General features: G+C 45.1%; 1 protein-coding gene across 1 annotated transcript; it reads left to right on the top strand.

Moving 5' to 3' along the window:
* The first annotated feature begins 119 nt into the window (after positions 1-119).
* NDUFA8 (NADH:ubiquinone oxidoreductase subunit A8) lies at positions 120-14,957 on the top strand. The gene is made up of 4 exons (XM_026513901.4): positions 120-292; positions 7,314-7,477; positions 10,785-10,950; positions 14,639-14,957. Exons 1-4 carry the CDS (start codon positions 242-244, stop codon positions 14,774-14,776), a joined length of 519 nt encoding a protein of 172 aa, XP_026369686.1. The 5' UTR covers positions 120-241; the 3' UTR covers positions 14,777-14,957.
* The last annotated feature ends 6,110 nt before the right edge of the window (positions 14,958-21,067 follow it).

The following is a 21,067-nucleotide window of genomic DNA, read 5'->3' as shown; positions in this document are numbered from 1 at the left end:
GTCCCATCTCACTATGACAACCAAGACGGGCGGGGCCGAAGCGAAGCCCCGCCCCCAGAGCCTGCAGCCCTTCCGAGCACTGCGCAAGCTCTGTGGCTCGCGGTTGGGCAGAGCAGTGCGCCTGCGTGGCCGGCTGCGCAGGCGCAGGCGCGAGGTGGCCCTTGGCGGTCGAAAGGGGAATTCAAGGAGACGGGGGCGACGCGGCTGCGGGCGCCTCCTCGGGTTTGGGGCTACCGCCATCATGCCGGGGATAGTGGAGCTGCCTACTCTGGACGATCTGAAAGTGCAGGAGGTGAGGCTCGTTCGGAAGCCAGGCAAGCGGGGCATAGGGCTGCAGCTTTTCGGGCCTGGGCCCAGCCCCGCTTCGTCTCACTGGATTGTGGGCCCCGTCTCCCCCCACGCAGTGCCCCCACAACACAGACAGAAATCGCTTCCCGGACGCCCCCTCTTCACCTTCGGGAATCGCCGCACCCCCACCCCGTCATGCAGTGGCTCTGTAGCATTCTCCTCTCCTCCCCCACCCTGACCCCCAGCGATCTGCTTGTCATTAACGTGAATAATAGTGGTACTTTTTATTAAGCACCAGCCAGGGCCACTTTACTTACTTTAATGTCACTTAATACTCAGCTCTCCCCGCGAAGTGATTATACAACCCCGGGTGCTTACAGCCGAGCGAGAGGCAGTCACTTCCAGGTGGCCTCATCCCTACGGGTGTTGGAGTGGAGCTAGGAAGCGGAAAAGCAAAAGATGATACTGGAGAGTGGAGTTGCTAACAGCCCTGGAATGGTGTTTGGTTATAGAACATTTAAGGCATTCATTTATTCAGAAGATATAATTGAATAATTGCCATATACACATACACGGGAGAGTAAGAGATATGGTCCCTGCCCTCGTAGAGCTTATAATCTAATGGGGAGACAGACATAAAGAGGCAATTACAGTATAGTGAAGTTTGTGCTGTGAAGACAAACCAGTATATACAAATTATAGCAAATATGACCAAGCCTTGTCTAGATGTCAGGCAGGACGCTAATTAATTACTTCACATTCATTAATTCGTCAAATCCTGCCAGCAGCACTATGAAGTAGGATATTATTTGTCTTTTCATGTGAAAGGTGAGAAAACACGTTGGGAGCAGAAGTCATTTGCGCAAGGTCATATAGTTTAGTAAGTGGTGGAGCTGGACTGTGAATCCAGGTCTGAGTTTAAAACCCATGCTTTTAAACTCTTATTATGGGCAAAAGCTGAAAAGAGTGAGAAGGCTGGGGCGCCTGGGTGGCACAGCGGTTAAGCGTCTGCCTTCGGCTCAGGGCGTGATCCTGGCGTTATGGGATCGAGCCCCACATCAGGCTTCTCTGCTATGAGCCTGCTTCTTCCTCTCCCACTCCCCCTGCTTGTGTTCCCTCTCTCACTGGCTGTCTCTATCTCTGTCGAATAAATAAAAATAAAATCTTAAAAAAAAAAAAAAAAGTGAGAAGGCTTAGCAGAACATTTCGTGTCTGGGAGACAAGTGCTGTTGGATGTGACTCTAGGGTTGGTGGGAAGCTCAGCTGTTGCTGAGCCTGGAGAGGCACCTTGGACTGGGAGGACTGGGAAGCAGCCTCTACAAGGCCAGACTTATTTTATAAGTGAGGTGGTGGGGAGAGGTGGAAGGTTTTAAGGCAGAAAAGTGTCATGGCAGGACTGGGTAGTAGAAAGACTAGGCTACATAAAAGGAAAAGGAGCGGAACACTAAAAATTATGTGCCGGAAGTTAATCATGACTTCACTTAATCTTAGATGCCCGTGAGAATGGCAGCTATTATTTTCTGCAGATGAAGAACTTTTTGCTGTGTTCAGGGACTTTAGAGTAAAGTGACATTTATTGAGCGGGGGCCTCCAATATTCAGTCTTTGGTTTCTTGTCCCACAGTGAAGCTGGGTTAGCCTGAAAGTGCTGTATTTTTCATGGGAACTTTTAATTTGGTTCAGCAAACATCCGAGGTTCTACTTCCTGCAAGTATTCTATATATGGAATAAATTTGCCTTGAGCGTTCATACAGTTGAATTGAAATACAGATAATTACATAAATAACTCAAATACAAGACAAAGTATGATTAAATACTATGGAAGAGGGGCAGACATGGTTTAAGAGAAGAGAGCAGGATTTGAAGTTGGATCTAAATTCCAGGCCTAACTGCTCAGTTACCTTGATTAGTCACTTGTAGCATTTGCGGACATAGTTATTTTATTTGTAAGATGAAGTGATTCCAGCTGTATAATTCTCTGAGGCTATAAACGGAACAGAGAAAGCACTTCTGGGGCATAATGTGAGACTTGGCTAAATGGCATTTGAAGAATAGCATTTATAGGCCAAGATAGAGTCCTGGGCTTTCTAAGCGAGGGTTAGATCTCAGCAAAGGTAAGGAGATGGGAAAATGCAGGGGTCCACAGATGGGTTCTGGGGATGGCGAGTTCAGTGTTCTGAGATAGCAGCAAGTCCCTTTTTGGAAGTGTGTTGGGGGAGAAGGCTGGGTCCAGAAGGCTTTGGATACCCTGTAAAAAGTTTAGGCTTTATTTTGCTGTTAAGCCTGAATCCTTTCAGGGCTTTGTTGCTAATTTGTTTGAATAGGTTACAATAAGAATTGTCTTTTAGGAGGATCACTCTGGCAACTCTGTGAAGAATGAATTGAAGAGAGGAAAAGAAAAGCAGAGAGATTAGTCTTGGTGGCTGTTGAAATAATGAGGAGAGTATTAGTGACCCCAACATAATTGGTGACTGTGCTCACAGAGCGAAAGAACAGATTTATCTGGAAGTGATGAGACTTAGCAGTTACTTAGCTACCACAGGTAGGAAAAGGTTGAGGAGTCTCAGATTTGTAACCTGACAATGGGGCTGGGGAAGCCGGAGGGAGCAGATTGAGAGACAAACACGTTCTGGACCTTGTTGACTTCGGCGTTATAACACATCCCTACGGAAGAAGCAGTCAGAAGCTTAGGCTGGAAACTCCTTGTACACGTTAACAATTTTGAGTAGAAGTAATAGCTAATATTGATGATGTGCTAGGCACTGTTCTTTATATTTTTATGTGCTAACTCATTTTAATCCTCAATGGTCCTATCAAATAAGTATGATTATCCCCCATTTTCCATAAATTAAGTAAAATGGAAGGCACAGCATAAATTAAAGACTGTAGAAAGAGGTGCAGACATGGTTTAAGGAAGAGAGCAGGACTAGAAGATTGGTTGTAGATTGTAAGACTTTTTCTGCCTCCCTTTCCACACCTGCAGATTGTATAGACCTGCTGTGCGGGGAGGCTGTCATGAGGGTAAATGAGGAAGATGCTGGAACTCTGTGTTCTTTGAGACAAAGGGAGCTGAATGAATTTGAGAGGGTATTCACAGTAAGCAGCTGTGAAAGATGTTGTTTCTGTTAGAACTCATCAGTCTTCGGGAAGAAGCAGGTGAGGGGAGATGGTGACATCCAAAGGCCTTTGCCACCTCAGTGTAGGTGATGTAATGCAAAAAGGCCTGATTGAAAGTCACAGTCTGTGAATTCCAATTCTCCAGTTGCCACTGACCTGCTGTGTCATCTTGAGCACATCTCTTTCCCCAGGAAAGAGATTCAGTGAGTGGTTATTGTCTTTTATTTTCCTGTGACAGCGCATATTTTATATGCTCAACCACACGGGCTTGCCTAGATTTTTATAAGACCTCTACACTGGTAGGAAAGTCAGGAAAGAATGCCGTAACTTTTTTGGGCACGATAGCTGCGAAGGCACTTGAGTAATTAAATCAGCGGTTTAAATATCATTAAGGTGTTTGTCAAAGAAGTAAATATAGCTAACTTAATTTTTAAAATATATTTAGCTTTAAAAAAAGTTTGAATCTTGATTTTTAAGAGAGTGAGCAGTAGTGCATGTGTGCAGGGGGCAGGGGCAGAGGGAGAGGGAGAGAGAATCCCAAGCAGGTTCCAGTGCAGAGCCTGACACGGGGCTTGATCCCACAACCCCGAGATCATGATCTGAGCCAAAATCAAGAGTTGGAGGCCTAACCAACTGAGCCACCCAGACGCCCCTGAGCCTTGATTTTTATTCTCTCCCAGGTAATAAAGCAAGCAAGAGAATACCCCTCAATTAACCTAAATAAACTCTTACTATAAAAAACTAATACATAATGCTAAGTGAAATAAGTCAAGCAGAGAAAGACAAGTATCATATGATTTCTCTCATCTGTGGAACATAAGAACTAGGATGATCGGGGGAAGAAAGGGATAAAGAAAGGGGGGTAATCAGAAGGGGGAATGAAACATGAGAGACTATGGACTATGAGAAACAAACTGAGGGCCTCAGAGGGGAGGGGGTGGGGGAATGGGATAGACCGGTGATGGGTAGTAAGGAGGGCACGTATTGCATGGTGCACTGGGTGTTATACACAACTAATGAATCATCGAACTTTACATCGGAATCCGGGATGTACTGTATGGTGACTAACATAATATAATAAAAATCATTAAAAAAAACTGTAATACAAAATCTTATAGATTTTTAAACAAATTTATTAGAATTGTCATGGCAGATTTCACTTGTATCATAAGTTTGTCTTTGCTTTGATAATATAGCAGTTGTACTATTAGTAGACAGCGTTCTAACTTTATTCTCTTCCTGTAGTGTGTAGATGAATTACTCTCGTCATCTTTCCTTGCCTTTTATCTTACTAATAATTTAACCTAAGCTGTGTGAAATTCATAAAAAATAAAATTATAGGGGCGCCTGGGTGTTGCATTCGGTTAAGTGTCCGACTCCTGGTTTCAGCTCAGGTCGTGATCTCAGGGTCGGAAGATGGAGGCCTGTGTCAGGCTCTCCGCTCAGTGGGGAGTCTGCTTGAGACTCTCTGCCCCTCCACTCCATGTGCATTCTCTCTCTAAATTAATAAATCTTTAAAACATAAGTACAATTATAAAATTTTTAGCATTATAAAAATAATCACAACTTTATTCTTACATAAAAATCCTTAATAAAATATTTAAAAATCAAATCCAGTAATATCTTAAAGCATAATATACCATGGCAGACTGGATTTTATTCTATCTATAATGGGAGAGTTTTGGAAAATCTGTTAATGCTCTAGAATTATAGATTAATGAAAAAGAAACCTGAAATTTTCAGTCTTTCCAGAAAGAACAGTAAAACAGTCAATTCAGATTAGAAGGAAACTTCATTACTGAGGAATATCCAAAGAGCTATATCCCAGACAACAACAGCAAACGTTGTACCAAACTGTGCTTTAAAGTCCAGAGAAAGGCAAGGGTACCTACTGCCATTGCTGTTCCTTTGTATTATCCTAGAGTTATTTTTTTTTAAATTTTTACTTTATTTATTTATTTGAGAGAGACAGAGATAGAGCATGAGCCGGAAGGAACGGGAGAAGCAGACTCCCTGCTGAGCAGGGATCCTGATGCAGGACTCGATCCCAGAACCCTAGGATCACGACCTGAGCCGAAGGCAGATGCTTAACCAACTGAGCCACCCAGGTGCCCCTGTCCTAGAGTTTAGTCAAAGCAATAAGATAGGAAAAAAGGAGGAGGGAAAAAAAGATACAAATATCAGGAAGGGAGGGAGGTAGTTTTTACTTGTAAATGGAAATTTTCCTTCTTAATCCTCATTAGTTTTCTATCAGAACTGACAGGAGTTCAGTAAGATCTGGCTAGAGAGAAGATACAGTGTACAAACAATCAGTAACCCATTTGAAAATCTAATGAAAAAATATCCTGGGGCGCCTGGGTGGCTCAGTCGTTCATTAAGCATCTGCCTTCGGCTCAGGGCGTGATCCCAGAGTCCTGGGATCGAGCCCCACATTGGGCTCCTCTGCTGGGAAGCCTGCTTCTTCCTCTCCCACTCCCCCTGCTTGTGTTCCCTCTCTCCCTGGCTGTCTCTCTCTCTCTCTCTCTCTCTCTGTCAAATAAATAAATAAAATCTTAAAAAAAAATCCTATTAAGCTAGTATCAAAAATGTTAAAATACTGCAGAATTAAACAAGAAATGAGCAAGTTTCCTATATGACGGAAAGTATAATTTTAACCAAAGAACATAAGAATGACCTGAATAAGAGGAGGGACATACTTTATTTTGGTGAGGAGCGTAATTCCTGTAGTCTTGTCTCTTCTGTGAGTGTTGGACCCCCGGTGCCTGGCACACGATGCGCGCTCACCAGCTGCTCATGCTAGACACTATTTTGGGTGCTTGGCGAGCCACAGTGAACATGACATTTAATTATAATTTCATTCAGGGAGAATTGACATCTTTAGTGTCGGATCTCTGTTGGAAAAAAGTCCCTGCCCTCTTGGAGCTTATGTTCTAGTGGTCACCCACACCGTGACCATTGATGAGCTTTTATAAGGTCGGTAGAAAAAGATCCTCTGAGGAGAGAAAATTTGAGCAGAGACCTAATATTGTAAACATGCTCCTTACCTTCTAGTTTAATACATAACTAAACGTCGTGCAGTTCCAGTGCAGATTATTGGGTGAGGGGTTCATCTGAAAGAAGAGCCAAAGTGATTTTGAAAGGGAAGAGTGATGAGGAGGCAGACAGCAAACGTCCCGAGTTACAGTAATGAAAACGTTGTGGAATGGGCACAGGAAAGGCTAGTACACAAAGGAGGCCAGCAGACCCTTGCTGCAGCTGCAGCTAGAGGGGTCCTGGTCTATGTGCAGTCCCCTGTGCACGAGTTGTAACTACACTGTTTCTCAAGAAAATGTCCTGGGAGGCAAGTGAGAGACTGACATAGTTATGGGGTGGCTGCTTTGGATATAGTCCGTAATTGTAAAAAATGCCAAAATTTTAGTACTTTATTATTACTAGTAACTTTCTGGGCTAGATGCTCTCTTACTGATCCTTTCTAGTCTCATCTGGGAATTTTATCTATTCTATCACTTTTATTTCTGGAAAGAAGACTCATCAAAGCTCCCCAGAGTTGGTGCCTCCCTTCCCATCCCCGAGGTCTCCATTGTCCTTCAGAGCTCCACTTTCTCTGTCAGAGAGCTAAGTTCTGTTAGGGTTGCCGTTTCCTTATGTCTAAAATGGGGAGAGCGATGTCAACCCAATGAGATTATTATGAAGGGCTAGAAAATCCTCATGTCGAAGAGCCTTGTGATCCCTAAAGCAGCGGAGATCACAAAGGATTACTATGGCAGCCCCTGTCTTGAATTTTCATGGTGGAGTCACACCAGTGCTACCTTTGTGTTCCCTCTGTTTTGGGCAGCAGGAGGTGAAGATGAGGAAGTGATATCCTGGTCACAAATCTGAGGTCTGTCTCCCCGCTGTTCCTTTCCCCAGGTGAAAGTCAGTTCTTCGGTGCTCAAAGCTGCCGCCCATCACTATGGAGTTCAGTGTGATAAGCCCAACAAGGAGTTCATGCTCTGCCGCTGGGAAGAGAAAGACCCCAGGCGGTGTTTAGAGGAAGGCAAGCTCGTCAACAAGTGTGCTCTGGACTTCTTCAGGTAAGAATCCTCACACCAGTGCCTAGAGGCTGAAACATCTGGGTACATGTATCTCGGTGAACACCCAGCTAATTAAGTGAAAGGAGAGTTTTACTAGGACATGCAGAACCTTGAAATCAGACCAGAATAAGCCCACAGTAAATGATGCAGTTATTTCAGTTATTTGTTTTTATTATTTGGTGTGTTCTTTAATATCCATGAGTCTTCGCTTCCGAATTATAGAATAACATCTATCTTATACAGGATTGTTAGGAAGAACTTGTGAAAGTACATAAACACAGCTCAGCACAGCGCTTGCTAACAGGTATTCACTAGATTGGTATTACTACGGAACACTCAGTTATCATGGAGAGAAAAGTGTGTACAGAGTCAAGGTATTAAGTAGGCCATTAGGCTTGATACTATAAGTAAAAAAAGAAAATCCAGGTTATAATTGTAGAGAAATGTTTTGACAGACTCTATTAAAAGGGACAGAAACGCCACTTGAAGGGAATTGGCTCGCGTAGCTGTAAGTCCAGAAATAGGACTGGGCTCGGGCAGGGCTGGAATCAAAGGGCTTACATAATTTCAGAACTACTTGGTACCTCTTTTGCCTCTCTTCTCCTCCCCCAGTCTCTTAGTTCTGTTTTTCTCTGTCAAGTTCATGTTCAGAGACTCTTGCCTTGCTGTAGTAGAAGTGGCCACCAGCCACTCCACGCTGCTGTGCTGCTTGCCTAGTAGGCGTAGGCCAGCCGCGCCAGTTGTCCAGTGGTGTGAGCAGAGCTCCCTGGACCGAGCCTCGTTGGCCCGGCTGCTTGATTTCATATGCGTATCTTTGAATCAGGTGTGTTTCAGGAGACAAAATGCTGTGCTTGGTCAGGCCTGAAGTGGGGAGTAGACTGAGATTCATCTAAACCACGTTGCTGAGAGGTAGGGAGGGATTGTTCCCCAAAGGGAAATTAGAAGGACGGTACAGAAGAATGGGGACTGACTGCTGGCTTGGCAGAACCCGCAGATGTCCACTACAATGACGGGAGAGGGAAAAATCAAATGTCCTGCACATAATAGCTGCTTTCCTTCTTGCTTGCTTCTGCTCTCTTTGTCCATATGCAAAGACATTTTTGTGGTTAAAGCCATAGTGTGTGGTTTAAAATTCATTTTTCACTGAAACTATTGGGAACATTCTTTCACGTTGCTAGATTGTCTTCACGATCGTCGCTTTTAATGGCTATATACTATTCCACCGGTAGGTAAACTAACCCTACTTCACCTGACCAGTTCCTGTTATTAGACATCATTTTTTATTCCAGTTTTTGATTGTTTTAGATAAATCTGCAGCGATTACCTTTGTGTGTAGATCTTTTTCTCTTCTTAATTAATTCCTTGGCATACATTTCTCAGCAGTGAGATTATTCTATAAAAAGGCTTTGAACATTATTTATGGCTCTTGGACTATAGTTGCCATTTTTTAAAAAGTTGGGTCAGTTTATGCTGCCATCGGCACAATATCTTTTTATACCTTACCAACATTGCATATTATTTAAGTTTTTGATAGGTACAAAGTGATATTTTATTCTTGCTTAAATTTGCGTTGGTTTGATTGCTAACAAGTTTATGTGCTTACTTTTTAAACTTTCCTGAGAGAACTTTGGAAAAGCATTTCTGCCTTGCCCCAGAGGTAGTTCATTTAAGCGGGCAATGTTTGGGTTTCACAAGCTCCCGAGGAGCCCAGCTGCCTCTATGAGAGGAATTTCTCACTGCCGAAGTTGCTCTTTGTAGGTGTTAGTCGGTAACAGTTGGGTGTGGGTACCAGGGTCCAGGAGAGAGAGACTAAGTACTCCAGTAGTGCTGGCAGCTCTTCCACCATCCCACGCCGGAGGACTAAAAAGCTGGCATTGGAAACAGTAGCCCACTACCGGAGTGATTCTCGAGTGAGGTGGGTGCAATTTTGTGTGCCGTGGACATCCTGGTCAGTGAGGCTGGAGGCAATTCCGAAAAGCTTCATCAGGCTTTGCTAGTCCTCCTTCCTTCCTGTGCACACCCCACCACCCCCAGGTTACACTAGAATCCCTGGAAGGGTACTTAAGAAACTGGGAACATTGGGTGTTTCCTAGGAGGGAGACCCAGCAGGAATGGAAAGCAGATTTTTCTCTGTGTATTTCCTCCATCCCATCTCTGAGGTTCTTCCTGAGCTGTGTGAAGTAAGAGTCCGTGTTGAGTGTAGCTAGATTCTTAGAGTGTGGCAAGTAATCACTTCCTGATCATGATTCCGTCGGGGGAAGGAGGGTGCTATGCATTTCTTCCAGTGCCTCATGTAAGGCTTTTACATAAAATGATGGTATCGTATTCTTCCTTGAATTGGCATTTACTGGATTACCAGCAAGATTGAATGGTAAGAGAAGGAGAATTTTGGAAAATAATTGAGGCTTATCTCTTTTTTTTTTTTTTTTAAAGATTTTATTTATTTATTCAACAGAGATAGGGACAGCCAGCGAGAGAGGGAACACAAGCAGGGGGAGTGGGAGAGGAAGAAGCAGGCTTATAGCGGAGGAGCCTGATGTGGGGCTCGATCCCATAATGCCGGGATCATGCCCTGAGCCGAAGGCAGATGCTTAACCGCTGTGCCACCCAGGCGCCCCGAGGCTTATCTCTTATACACAAAAGTTACTTTTTCTTCAACCATTTTGGTCACACAAAATGAATTACGTGCTATCTTGCTTCTTAACAGAGAACACCAAATATAATTTAACTTTCTTAATCACAGATTAATCTGTTTTGTTCAGTGCGTTAGTACAGTGAGGACTTTGAACTCCGAGGAGCGTAAGGTGGTTTGCCTCTGCACTGAATGACTCCAGGATCTTCCGCTTGTTAGTTTGTGTATTTGCCTTTTATAATTGTGTCTCTTCCTTTGCCATTGTCTGTCGCCTCTGACTTTTGTCAACGTGCCCATCTCGGATTATGCTGCCTCTTCCAAGTTTGCTGAACTGATAATCTTTAGAATTGGCTCTAAAGGAAAGAATAGATAGGCCCTAAGGGAGCAGTGTTCTGTGTAAAATAATATGCGCCTTAGACCACAGTCTTTTTGCATTTCAACTCATTTAGTTTTGCTGCATAAAGAAAGTAGGTCTTCTTCCTCAGAAATCTTTTTCTGCTTATTGGTTCTCAATCTGAGGATCTCCACGTTGTTTTGTAAGTGAGGTCAGAGATCTGCTCTCCTACTTTTCAGAAAGCAAGGCTATGTATTTGAGGTCGGTACTTACTTTTCCCCCACTTGTCTGTTTTTCATTATTTTGCAAGGAGCTACCCCTAACCTAGCCCTCTTTTCCAGGCAGATAAAGCTTCACTGCGCGGAGCCTTTTACAGACTACTGGACCTGCATCGATTATTCCAGCCTGCAGCTGTTCCGTCGCTGTCGCACACAGCAGGCCAAGTTTGACGAGTGTGTGCTGGACAAACTGGGCTGGGTGCGACCTGACCTGGGAGAGCTGTCCAAGGTAAAAAGTCACCTGCTGGCGGTCTCGCCTTCTTAGTAACGGGTGGTTAAGGGCAGGAGGCGGTCAGAAAAGGGTCTTCTGTGAGTACAGATATGATGGGAAAAATCTGTATTTACCAAACAGGTTAATGAGGGAGTGATTATACACAATCCAGAAGGGAGTTTATTTAATAGAAATACTCCTTTAAATAGATCTTCCAGCATGTGCAGATTTGTTTTTGTTTAATTAGCTAATTGGAGAACAGAAGGGAGTAGATGAGGATAAACACAATGTTAGGGGGGCACTGTCAGTTGAAAGCATTGAACTTATCGTGGAATTCAGAGAGGAAGTAGGATCGAGGATGTGCCAGATTCTTCAGGCCAGATTTATCAGTACCTAAGATTTTTAAAAGTATATCCCTGTAGTTTAAAAAGCATCCTACTCTTTGTTCTATATTTCCTGTCTCAATCATGACACCTCTTGAAACATCAGAAACCTGAATGTCTTTTTTCTTCATGTCCCACTCTTTCTCCCTTTATACAATCATCAATTCCTGTAGGTAAGCATTTCCTGGATTATTTTTTGAATCCTCTCACTGTCTCCACATCTTGAACAGGAGTTCTTAACTTAGGCTGTGTGAATGTCTAGGAGGGAACGGTGGTTCAGTTCAGATTTTAGAAGACCTTGTATCACCTGAAATTGAAGAACTTAGGATATAATTACATCTTCACTCTAGGCATGATCTGTATGGAAAATAAATATCACGTTCTTTTTAAAACTTGTCAGGGGCTTGCTCTTGCTTGCAATATTCTGGCTTACAAGGCCCTCTGTGATCTGACCTACCCTGCTGCTGCCTTTTATTTATTTATTTATTTTTTTAGGGTGGGGGCAGGGTGTGGCACAGAGGGAGAAGAGAATCTCAAGATTCTCATGAGGGGCTCCATCTCACAACTCTGAGATCATGACCTGAGCCGAAATCAAGAGTCGGACACTTAACCGACTGTGCCACCCAGGCGCCCCGACCCACCCCTGCTTCTTGAGCCTCACCATCATCCATTCCCTCTGGGACAGATCAGTATCAAGGTGTGAAGGGAAAACTCAGGTTTGCATGGAGGAAGAGAGTACTACTGAATCACTATGGGATCCTGAGCAAATTGCTGACTATTTCCTGTCCTACCACATCTACAGAATGGGACCAGTATTCATCCCTAGTTTCCTGTGAAGATTAAGCTAGAGAGCCTCTGTGAACCTCCAGCCTAACGCCCGGTGCATAGGTCTGCAGTTAAGCTTTGTTCCCTTCCCTTTATGTGTAGTGTCTCTGGGTAGTTGGGCCTTAAGCTTGGTGTCATTAGTAGATGAGCGACTTAGCAATTTTGTTTTGTTTTTTTTTGTCCAGCTTGATTATCTTCCGATGTCTTCTTTTGCTAAAGCCCTGAACAAAATTACTTTAAGTTGTTGCTAACTCTGTGTTGGAAAGTGGTGGGACCTACACATTTACTAATGAAAACAACCTTTTCTCATTTCTGTCTCTGATCAAAGGAGAATTAACACATCATGCTGTTAAGAAAGCATATTGATTCCTGAATCTTTGTGTTAACATTTTAAAAAACCTATAAAATATTGTCCTCTTTTCGAAAGTTTATTTCTTTAAGAGGATTATCAGTTTTAGTCGTACTTAAAATCAGATTCCATTCTCTTTTTAGGAAGGTGATGAGCAGCTGGATAAAGCCTACATTTGAGCTGCATTCACTTCTGCATTCTGCTTCCACCTGCTTGCCCTTCTCACCTCCGTGTCCCAGGCTGGTTTCTACTCACTTTTCCGCCCTCAGCTTCGATGTCAATGTCCTTTGAAGTTTCCAACCTCCCTAGGCTGTTGCTGTCTCTCACCCAAAATTCCACCATCCTGGTGAGGTTCACATTGAGAATGACTGCGGAGCAGCTGCTGTACCGCAGGCACCAGACCGTGTAGTGTCCTGATAGCACCGTGAGCCAAGAGCCCCACTGGAGAGATGGGAAGTTGAGGGCTGGGTGGGCTGCCCACGGTTGTGTACCTAGCAATTAGTTTGACCACATGCTTCTGCTCCTTTTCTCTTTTGATATGGTACAGAAGAGAAAGTTGTTTTCTTGTTCTTTCCACAATAATTTGTCCTTTTAAGGGGTCTGTTCGTTACTTTAAATTTGAGAAACATATTTCTAGATTTAATTCATACATATCTGGAATTCCTGAAAGGAACTTCACATGCCAGCTGGAGGCATTTGGAGTTAACTCTGTCAAGCGATAAGGAACCATTAGTGATCTCTATGGTGGAGAGATGAGACCATTGTCCAAAAAACAAACAAACAACTACTCTGGACCTATAGACAGAAGACTTGGGTCCCCGCTCCAGCTCTGACACGTACCGTGTGTCTTTATCACGGGCGGGTTAGCCTCCCTGGTCCTCACGTGTGAACTACAGATAATAATGCCTCACGGCGTGGTCGTAGCAGTAATTGTGCTATTGTGTCCCTGTAAATGGTTTTTGGATTAGTGCATATGGGAAGACTAATCAGTCATGTCACGTGGAGTGGCTCGAAGATCAGACCACTGCATAACAACACTGTTAAAACTATGGGCCTTGTCTTTCCATGTCTCTGCGTGTTTCCTCATCTTTAAAGTGAGAACACTTTCTGCGGGGTTTCTGGTGGAGATTTTGTGAGCATCAAGGCTAATGTGGATGGTGACCACCTTCTGTCGCTCCCCATGACCATGGTGTAGTGCCGCACCATCTTGCCAGGCCTGTTGGCTTGGCTCTCCCAGTTCTGGTCCTTGCCCTCTCTGACCTGGCGTCTGTACCTTCCAGCCTGCACACGTGCTTGAATTGCTTCCTTGCTTCAGTGGCCCCTGTTACCATTGGGTTAAAGTTCAGACACTTGTGCACGTCATTCGGTACCCTTCATCGTCCGGTCCTGTCTGCCAGTGTAGTGTGTTATTTAAGAGCACAGGCTTTGGAGTAGGCAGACCCGGCTTCGAGTACTGGTTTTCCCACTGTAGGCAGGTGGCCACAGGGAACGTCTGCAAGAGGATCTCATGGGAGCGTGAAAACGAAATGGAGTAAGGTGCTCGCTGTCGTTTCTCACAGGTGCTCACTTAGGTGCTTCATTTCCCACCGCTACTCGTGCAGCCTTGGCTTTGGCCATTCTGAAGACCTGCCTCTCCATGCTCGCATGTACTGTTTCCTTGGAGTGTCTTTCTCCTGCTACTCTTCCTGCCTGGCGCGTGGGCATCCTTTGAGATGAAGCTAAAGGTTACCCCCTCTGAAATAGTCCAGCCCTTAGCCTTCAGGATGGGTTACTAAGTGCGGAGTCCCTGCTCTGAATTCTAAGTCCTAAGTCCCAGCGCTTAGTCCGTGCCTCAGTTGTGATTAATTCGTAGGAAGTCTTGGTTGATTTTCTTGTCCGGCTGCCTCAGTAGGCGGTGAGCCCCTCGAGGACAGTGTGTATTTTGTCCCCTCCTGTATCCCTAACTTCTACGACATGGAATGCCCCAAAGAAGGCTTTCTTAAGTGTTTGTTCAAAGGTCACATGAGTCTAAATGTGGTTTGCTGGGGCTTGAAAAAAGAGGGGTAGTTGGGGCAGCAGGAGCAGAGAGGAAGTGCTGGGAGGTGCGTTCTTGGTCTCAGACTGTTCCACCCGACCTCAGCGTTGCTTCTGTCGTCTTCGCTCCTCACAGGTCACCAAAGTGAAAACAGATCGACCTTTACCGGAGAATCCCTATCACTCAAGAGCAAGACCAGAGCCCAACCCTGAGACAGAAGGAGAGCTGAAGCCTGCCAGACATGGCAGCCGCCTTTTTTTCTGGACCATGTAAAGATGGGTCCGTGGCCCACACTCAGTCACACGCCCAGACAACCACTGATGAAATTCCCATGCAGTTTGCATCGACCGATAGAGTGTTCTTTCCGGGATCACAAACTTAACAAAAAAGTTAATTTATGTGACTTGGCAGTTATTCTATACCATTTCCTGGCCATTAAAAATTTTAAAGGAAACAGTTGTATTTTATTATGTTTTATATAACCTTTTGGCCTTTAAAGATGACTTCCCTTTGCTTGTTCTTCTTGTGGTCCTGCCTGTTCCTCTCTCTTCACTTTAAGTAGGCATTCGCCTACTGACAGGGAGCCACGCTCGATCAGGCAGAAATGACTATGTAAAGGAAAGGCCCTCTTACCTGTCTGTGTTCACGCATTTTGCAGTCTTACCTCTCTCCCCATCCAGCATCTCTGACAAACAGCTTTTCCTAAAGGTCATATCAGGGAAGCGTCCAGGATAGGAGAAGTGAAGAAATGTTTGAGCCTTGTGACTCAGGCCATGGGAGGGGCCTCCTGGCTGGGTTTTAGGCAGTCTTGCTCAAAGTTTCTTAAAGAACCAAACTTCCACCACTTCCCCTTGATATCCCATCCTCAAGCATTATAACCCAGATGTTTTTCCTGATAGACAAGGGAGGTGGAGGCTGAGCTCCCAGCTCCAAAGCCAGGAAGTCGGGAGGTCTGAGTGTCAATTCCAACCTTGGGTGTGTTCCTTAACCTCTTGTGAGAGGTTGAATTTGAGGACAGACTAAAGGCAACATGCTTATCTACCTCCTGGGCAGGTTAAAGCCACAAGTATTTATAAAGCTCTGGTTCAAAGCGCTTTTATGTCGTTATTTTCCCTTTCATTCAGTTCCTTTTTCACTACCAGGCTATTTCCTCCACATCTGACTGGGTTGCTTTACATGCTTCTGCTGGTGGCCTTCAGTTGCATATGGCCCTGTGTAAGTCCATAGCGGCTCCCTGGGCTTCGGTTTGCCTTTGTGGCGCTCCAAAAAGCAGAGCTGTCCTGTAAGTCTTTCCAAAGGCCTTTCTAACTCCCATTCTAGAGATTTCCAGGTGGGGAGAGTGCTAGGAGGCATTAGAGGAGGTACAGGGTCTGTCGCCCAAAGTATCAGCACCGTTCAAAGACAAAGCTCTGTGTGATTGGCCCCTCGCCCACCCTAGTCCTACCCCACAGTTGGGAGCACTTTGGGTGAACCTTACTCTCACCTGTTCTGCAAAAGTTCCTAGCTGGCTGCCTTTGCCTCATTCTTGAATTTAATGTAGAAAAAGAATAGATTCTTAAGTTTTAAAAACAGCCAAGGTAACCTCTATTAACCTCTTGCTGGCCAAGTAGTTGGAAGTCACCCCTGGTGGGGAGAGTTTGGGCATGCTCACAGATTGGCATTTACGTGACACCTCAAGCTATGTGTTGCTTCTTAGATTCTCTCTGCAAAAGAAGCTGGGACCTGCATGAGTAATAAATATTCATTGAGCATCGTGCCAAGTGCTTCCCCATGTGTCAACTGTTTCAGTGCTCAGCTTTTGAAAGAGTTTCTATTTGTCGTGTCCATTTCCCAAAGGGACTGTAGCTTAGGGAGAGGCGAAGAAGCCCCAGTCCTCGTGAGAGATGGTAGATGTGGGATGCAGACGAAGACTGGCTCCAGTGGTCACCGTTGCTCTTTGGTCAGTGGTTCTCAGCCTTGGATGCACGTTCAAGTCACCTGGAGACCTTCAAACACCGATGTCCGGTTCCTGCCCCCGGAGGTTCTGATTTAATTGGTCTGCAGTATGGCCAGGGCCTGGATTTTCTTGGAAGCTCTCAAGGTTATTCTAAGGTCCAACCAGGGAATAGGGTCCCTGATTGTATACATGAAGCAGATCCAGGTTAAGCGCTACTAAGTAGGAAGTGGCTAAGCTGAGATTGAAACCCAGATACATCTGGTTCCAAAGTCCATACTGTTGTATATACCACTGCATGTAAATCACATGAGGTCTTCTTAAAATGAAGATTCTGGTTCAATTGGTCTGGAGGAGGTCCTGAAATTTCTAGTAAGTTTCCTGTTGGTGCTGATGCTGCTGGTCTGTGGACCACGCTTTGGTTAACCGGGGACTAAACCGCAGCATCTTTCTGAGTGGAGGGTGTACATCTGATGAATCTATCCCGCTGCAGTGTCTAGCACCAGGTCCTCCCTGATTGCTAACTCACCTTTCTAGACTCACAGCCACAAGTCCTGAGCCGCTGATGGCTGCAAATTCAATTGTAGGATGTTTTAACTTTTGCCCAAGTTGGACAGAGGTTCTTGCCTTTCCCCCTCCCCACCTTGCTTTGAATTCCTTGAACAAAGAAACTAACGTTTGGCTTTCCTGTATTGTCGATGGAATGACACCACATCGAAGCCTTCTAGGACCAAGGAGTCTAAGTAAAGATAGAAGTCCCCAATCTCTCAGAACAAACACGTCTCTCCATTTCAGTAGGTAAAAGGTCACAGAACAATTTGAAAGCAGTTAGTGCGAAGGATCTCTGAGCAGGGCTTCAAAGAATAAGGACATCTTCCTGCTGGTTTGGCTTGAGAATAATGAGACTAATTCCTCCCATTTCCAAAGGAAATTTATCTGCCCCTTTTCCTCCGCCCAGCCCGTTCCTGTCTTCCCTATCTGAGTGAACGGTGTCTCCATCCTTCCAGAGTCAAACACGAGATGCACCTTTTGACTTCTGCTCACTCCTCTCCGTGTTCCAGTCCAACACCCAGCCCTGCTGAGTTCTTTCCATAATCGCTCACATTTGTTACTTCCGTTTTTATCTCACTGTCCCTGTCCTAGCTTGTTTTCATTCCCCTTGCCTGGATTGTTAGCACTACTTCCGAATGGGTCTCCTCCTGCCACCTCGCCCTCCAGTCTGGCCTCTGACTTGCTGTGTGCGCCTCTGCTACTCAGAAACCTTCAGTGGCTCCCGAGTCCTTGACTAGAACCCAAGTCCTTACTGGCATTCTGACACTGCAGAATCTGGCCTTAGCCTAGCCCATTTCCTCACCATTACCTTCTTACCATGTGCCACTTCTCGAAAGCATTCTCTGGTTTCCCAATCTTCCCTGAGGCTGCCATCCACTTGCTGGGAAACAACCCTCCCCCCATCTCTGCCTCTTGAAAGTCTACCCATCTCTCAAGGCAAAGACGAATGCTGTCTTCCCCAGGAAGTGTCCCCTTCCTACAGCCAGAAGTGGTCTTTCCTGCCGCTTTGTTCCCATGACACAATATAATGTGCGGGTTGAGCACAAGGGATCTGGAGTGGGGCTGTTTGGATCTGAATCCAGGCTCTGTCCTTTAATAGCTGTGTGACCCTAGACAAGTCACTTAACTTTTCTGTATTTTAGTTTCCTCACCTGTAAAAGGAGGGGGACAATAATAGCAACTAGGTCCTGGGATGGCTCTGAGGACTTAGTACAGTGTTGACAAATGACAGCAATCGTTAAACACTCTATTTGTGTCACACCCGTCATGGGACTGGATGTGTTCTCTCTCCCCTGGCCTAAGTACTGCAAGATCTGGACTTCTGTCTTATTTATATTTCTATATTCTAGTGCCCCATACATGACAGACCTCCAGGAAACGATTAACTGTACCCCCCGTTTATTTTTCCAAAGAATTTCCAAACCCCCTCCTTGTTACAAAACAACAAACACACACATTAATTATGTAGAGATAGGAGTAAATCTTGGAGGTTAAATTGCCATCTTGGTAGGTATCAGATCCTAGCTGAATGGCTTTGGGTATGAAAAAAAGATGCATTCTTATGCCCTGGGAAAGATGATGATGTACTTGGGTGTTAACACGTATCAGTTGCTTCTACCACGCAGGAAATCTCAGCTTGGGGTTGGGACATCTTTGGGTGTCTTGATCATTTGTAATATGAGTCACCAGTAATTTGTTTCAATAAGATGGTGACATTTACAAATGTATTTACTTTAAAAAATAAAACAGATTCAAGAGATTAGGGGGAGGTTAAGTAAGAAGCCCCAGGCTTTCTGTGTGAGAAGCAGATCTGTGAGTAGTAAATCTGGGAAACAAACAGAGGTTGTCTGATTCCAGGGGCCATGGTCTTGTCCTTCAAAGCCACTGAATCTTGGCCTCAGATGCACCCTGGAATCACCCAGACACATTGAAATAGTGACGTCTGCCTGGATCCCATACTCTGGATATTCTGGTCCAATTGATCTGTGGTGTGGCCTGGGCAGACAGATTTTACGGTAAATATTATCACTCAAATATACTTTCTTTGGTGAAGGAAAAAAAAAAGTATGGCTGCTGCTAGCGTCCTGGAAATGCCTGAATGAATTCGTTCATTCATTCAGCAAGTATTTTACAGCCTGCTGTGTGCTAGTTACCATTCGGAGCATGGGTGATGAACAAGGCAGATGGCGCCCTGCTTTCATGGGGCTTTTCTTCCAGTGGTAGAGGCAATAAACAGGTCAGTACATACATGAGATGGACAGGATGGTCTCAGGTTGTGATAAGTCCTGTGAAGGCACCAATCGGGGCCAATATGAAAGCAACGAGCAAGGGGGCGAGGATATGTTTAGGATGGGAGGCCGTGGAAGGTCTCAGAGGGAGTGGTACTTGAGCTTGCCTCCTCCAGATGACAAGGAGCCCGCCAGTTAGAGAGTGGATGGAAGAGTGTCCAGTGTGAGGGAACAGCAGGAGCAAACCCGAGGCAGGATAGGGCTCGGTGTGCTTCAGGGACGATCTGGCTCGAGGGTGGCTTTGTGGGTATAAGCCCACTGCCTTTAACCTGATGGGGGCGTTTCCTGTCATAGGGGATTCCACAGACCACTGGGTAAAGTCCAGACTCCTCAGTTAACAGTCTGTCTCTCTCCAGACTCTGAGACGCCTCCAGCTTCCTCCCCTGCCACTGTGCCCCCCACTCTGCTCTCCACCATTTCAGACACCTGCACCTTTCCTCATGTGCGCCCTCTGCCCCGAAGTTCTCCCCCACCTCTTCTTGGTGAGCCCTTCCCTCAAGATGCAGCTCGAATTTGTCTCCTTTGTGAAACATCCCTCAACTACCCCCAGAGTGGACCACACCTTCCCTTCCTCCGCATTCAAGAGCTTCTTGACCGTTACAGCTGTCGTTCTCCTTGTGAGCAAGAATCGCACCCTATTTTTCACGGCACCTACTTGTGTCGTGGCGGCTGGTGGATAGTCAGTGCTTGATAACTATTTGTTGATGAATGTTACGCAGCCATTGGCCTCTCCAGAAGGGAGTCGCTTCGTTAACCATAAACGTGTACCCCTTTGTGTAGAATAAACACGAGAGTGTTTTCTGTTCAGAGAGAGGCGCTGGTTTCTACTGTAATGATTTAGCACCATCGGAGAAGGAAGGAAACCCTCAGGTCTTTTGCTTCCCCCCCCCAAATAGAGCACAGAAATCTCTGTCACAGTCTCAGTAAAAATGCTGTCTGTGAACTGAAGGGAGAATGCATAAAAGGTCAGATTAGGCTATGGTAATAAGAAATATAATTGCATGCTGGTATTCCTTTCATTTGAGGGTTGAATGCAAATTAAGCAGGCATGCCCTTTCTGGAAGCCTTGCTTTAATCAATTCCGCTGCTCTGGCGGAAGAGTTGAAGCTAAAAAGGATGATAATAATGTTTCTTTCATTTGCCATCTGAAACTATGGTATTAGATGATGTGACAGTAGTTTGATGTACAGGCTTCATTCATTCATTCATTCATTCATTCATTCATTCATTCTGACAGTCTGTTAACCACGCAGCACCATTGTGTTGCTGGGTTCCAAGGATCTGAGGCTCCCAGTGGTGAAATCAGCCCCATGAACTTTCAAGTAAAGCCTTTGGCATCTTTTCTGCCCTATCGGTGTGATGGGCAGTGGGCGCAGTTGGGGGTGGTGGCGGGGGTCCTGTTCCTCCCGCTGCATCTCTGACCTTGTTGTGTGGCTTTGGCAAAACACTTTCCCCTCTGAGTCAGTTTCTTTAGCTGTAAAGTGAAGTATTGGACTAAGATGGCATCCAGGCTCTTGTCCACGCTGAGTTATATGAAACGGAGTTTCTCCGCTAGCCCACTTGTTGGGGGAGATGGCGGAGTTTTGATGATTAGATCTCATCACCGGAGCTGTTCATTCTGGAAATTTCTTTAAAATAAGAAGGGCATTTTGGGCTTTGTTTTAAATAAATCACCAGCAGTGGCATTTAAAGGACATAATATGGAAGAGATTGAGGGAGTTTATCATCTATTTGGAAATTGTTTCCTGTGACTTTCTTGTTATTTGAGACTGAGTTTGTTCAGAGGATTAT

The sequence above is a fragment of the Ursus arctos genome, unplaced genomic scaffold, assembly GCF_023065955.2.
Source record: "Ursus arctos isolate Adak ecotype North America unplaced genomic scaffold, UrsArc2.0 scaffold_18, whole genome shotgun sequence".
Lineage (NCBI taxonomy): Eukaryota > Metazoa > Chordata > Mammalia > Carnivora > Ursidae > Ursus > Ursus arctos.
The sequence above is the reverse complement of the archived record's forward strand: the minus strand, read 5'-3'. Positions and strand labels throughout refer to the sequence as shown.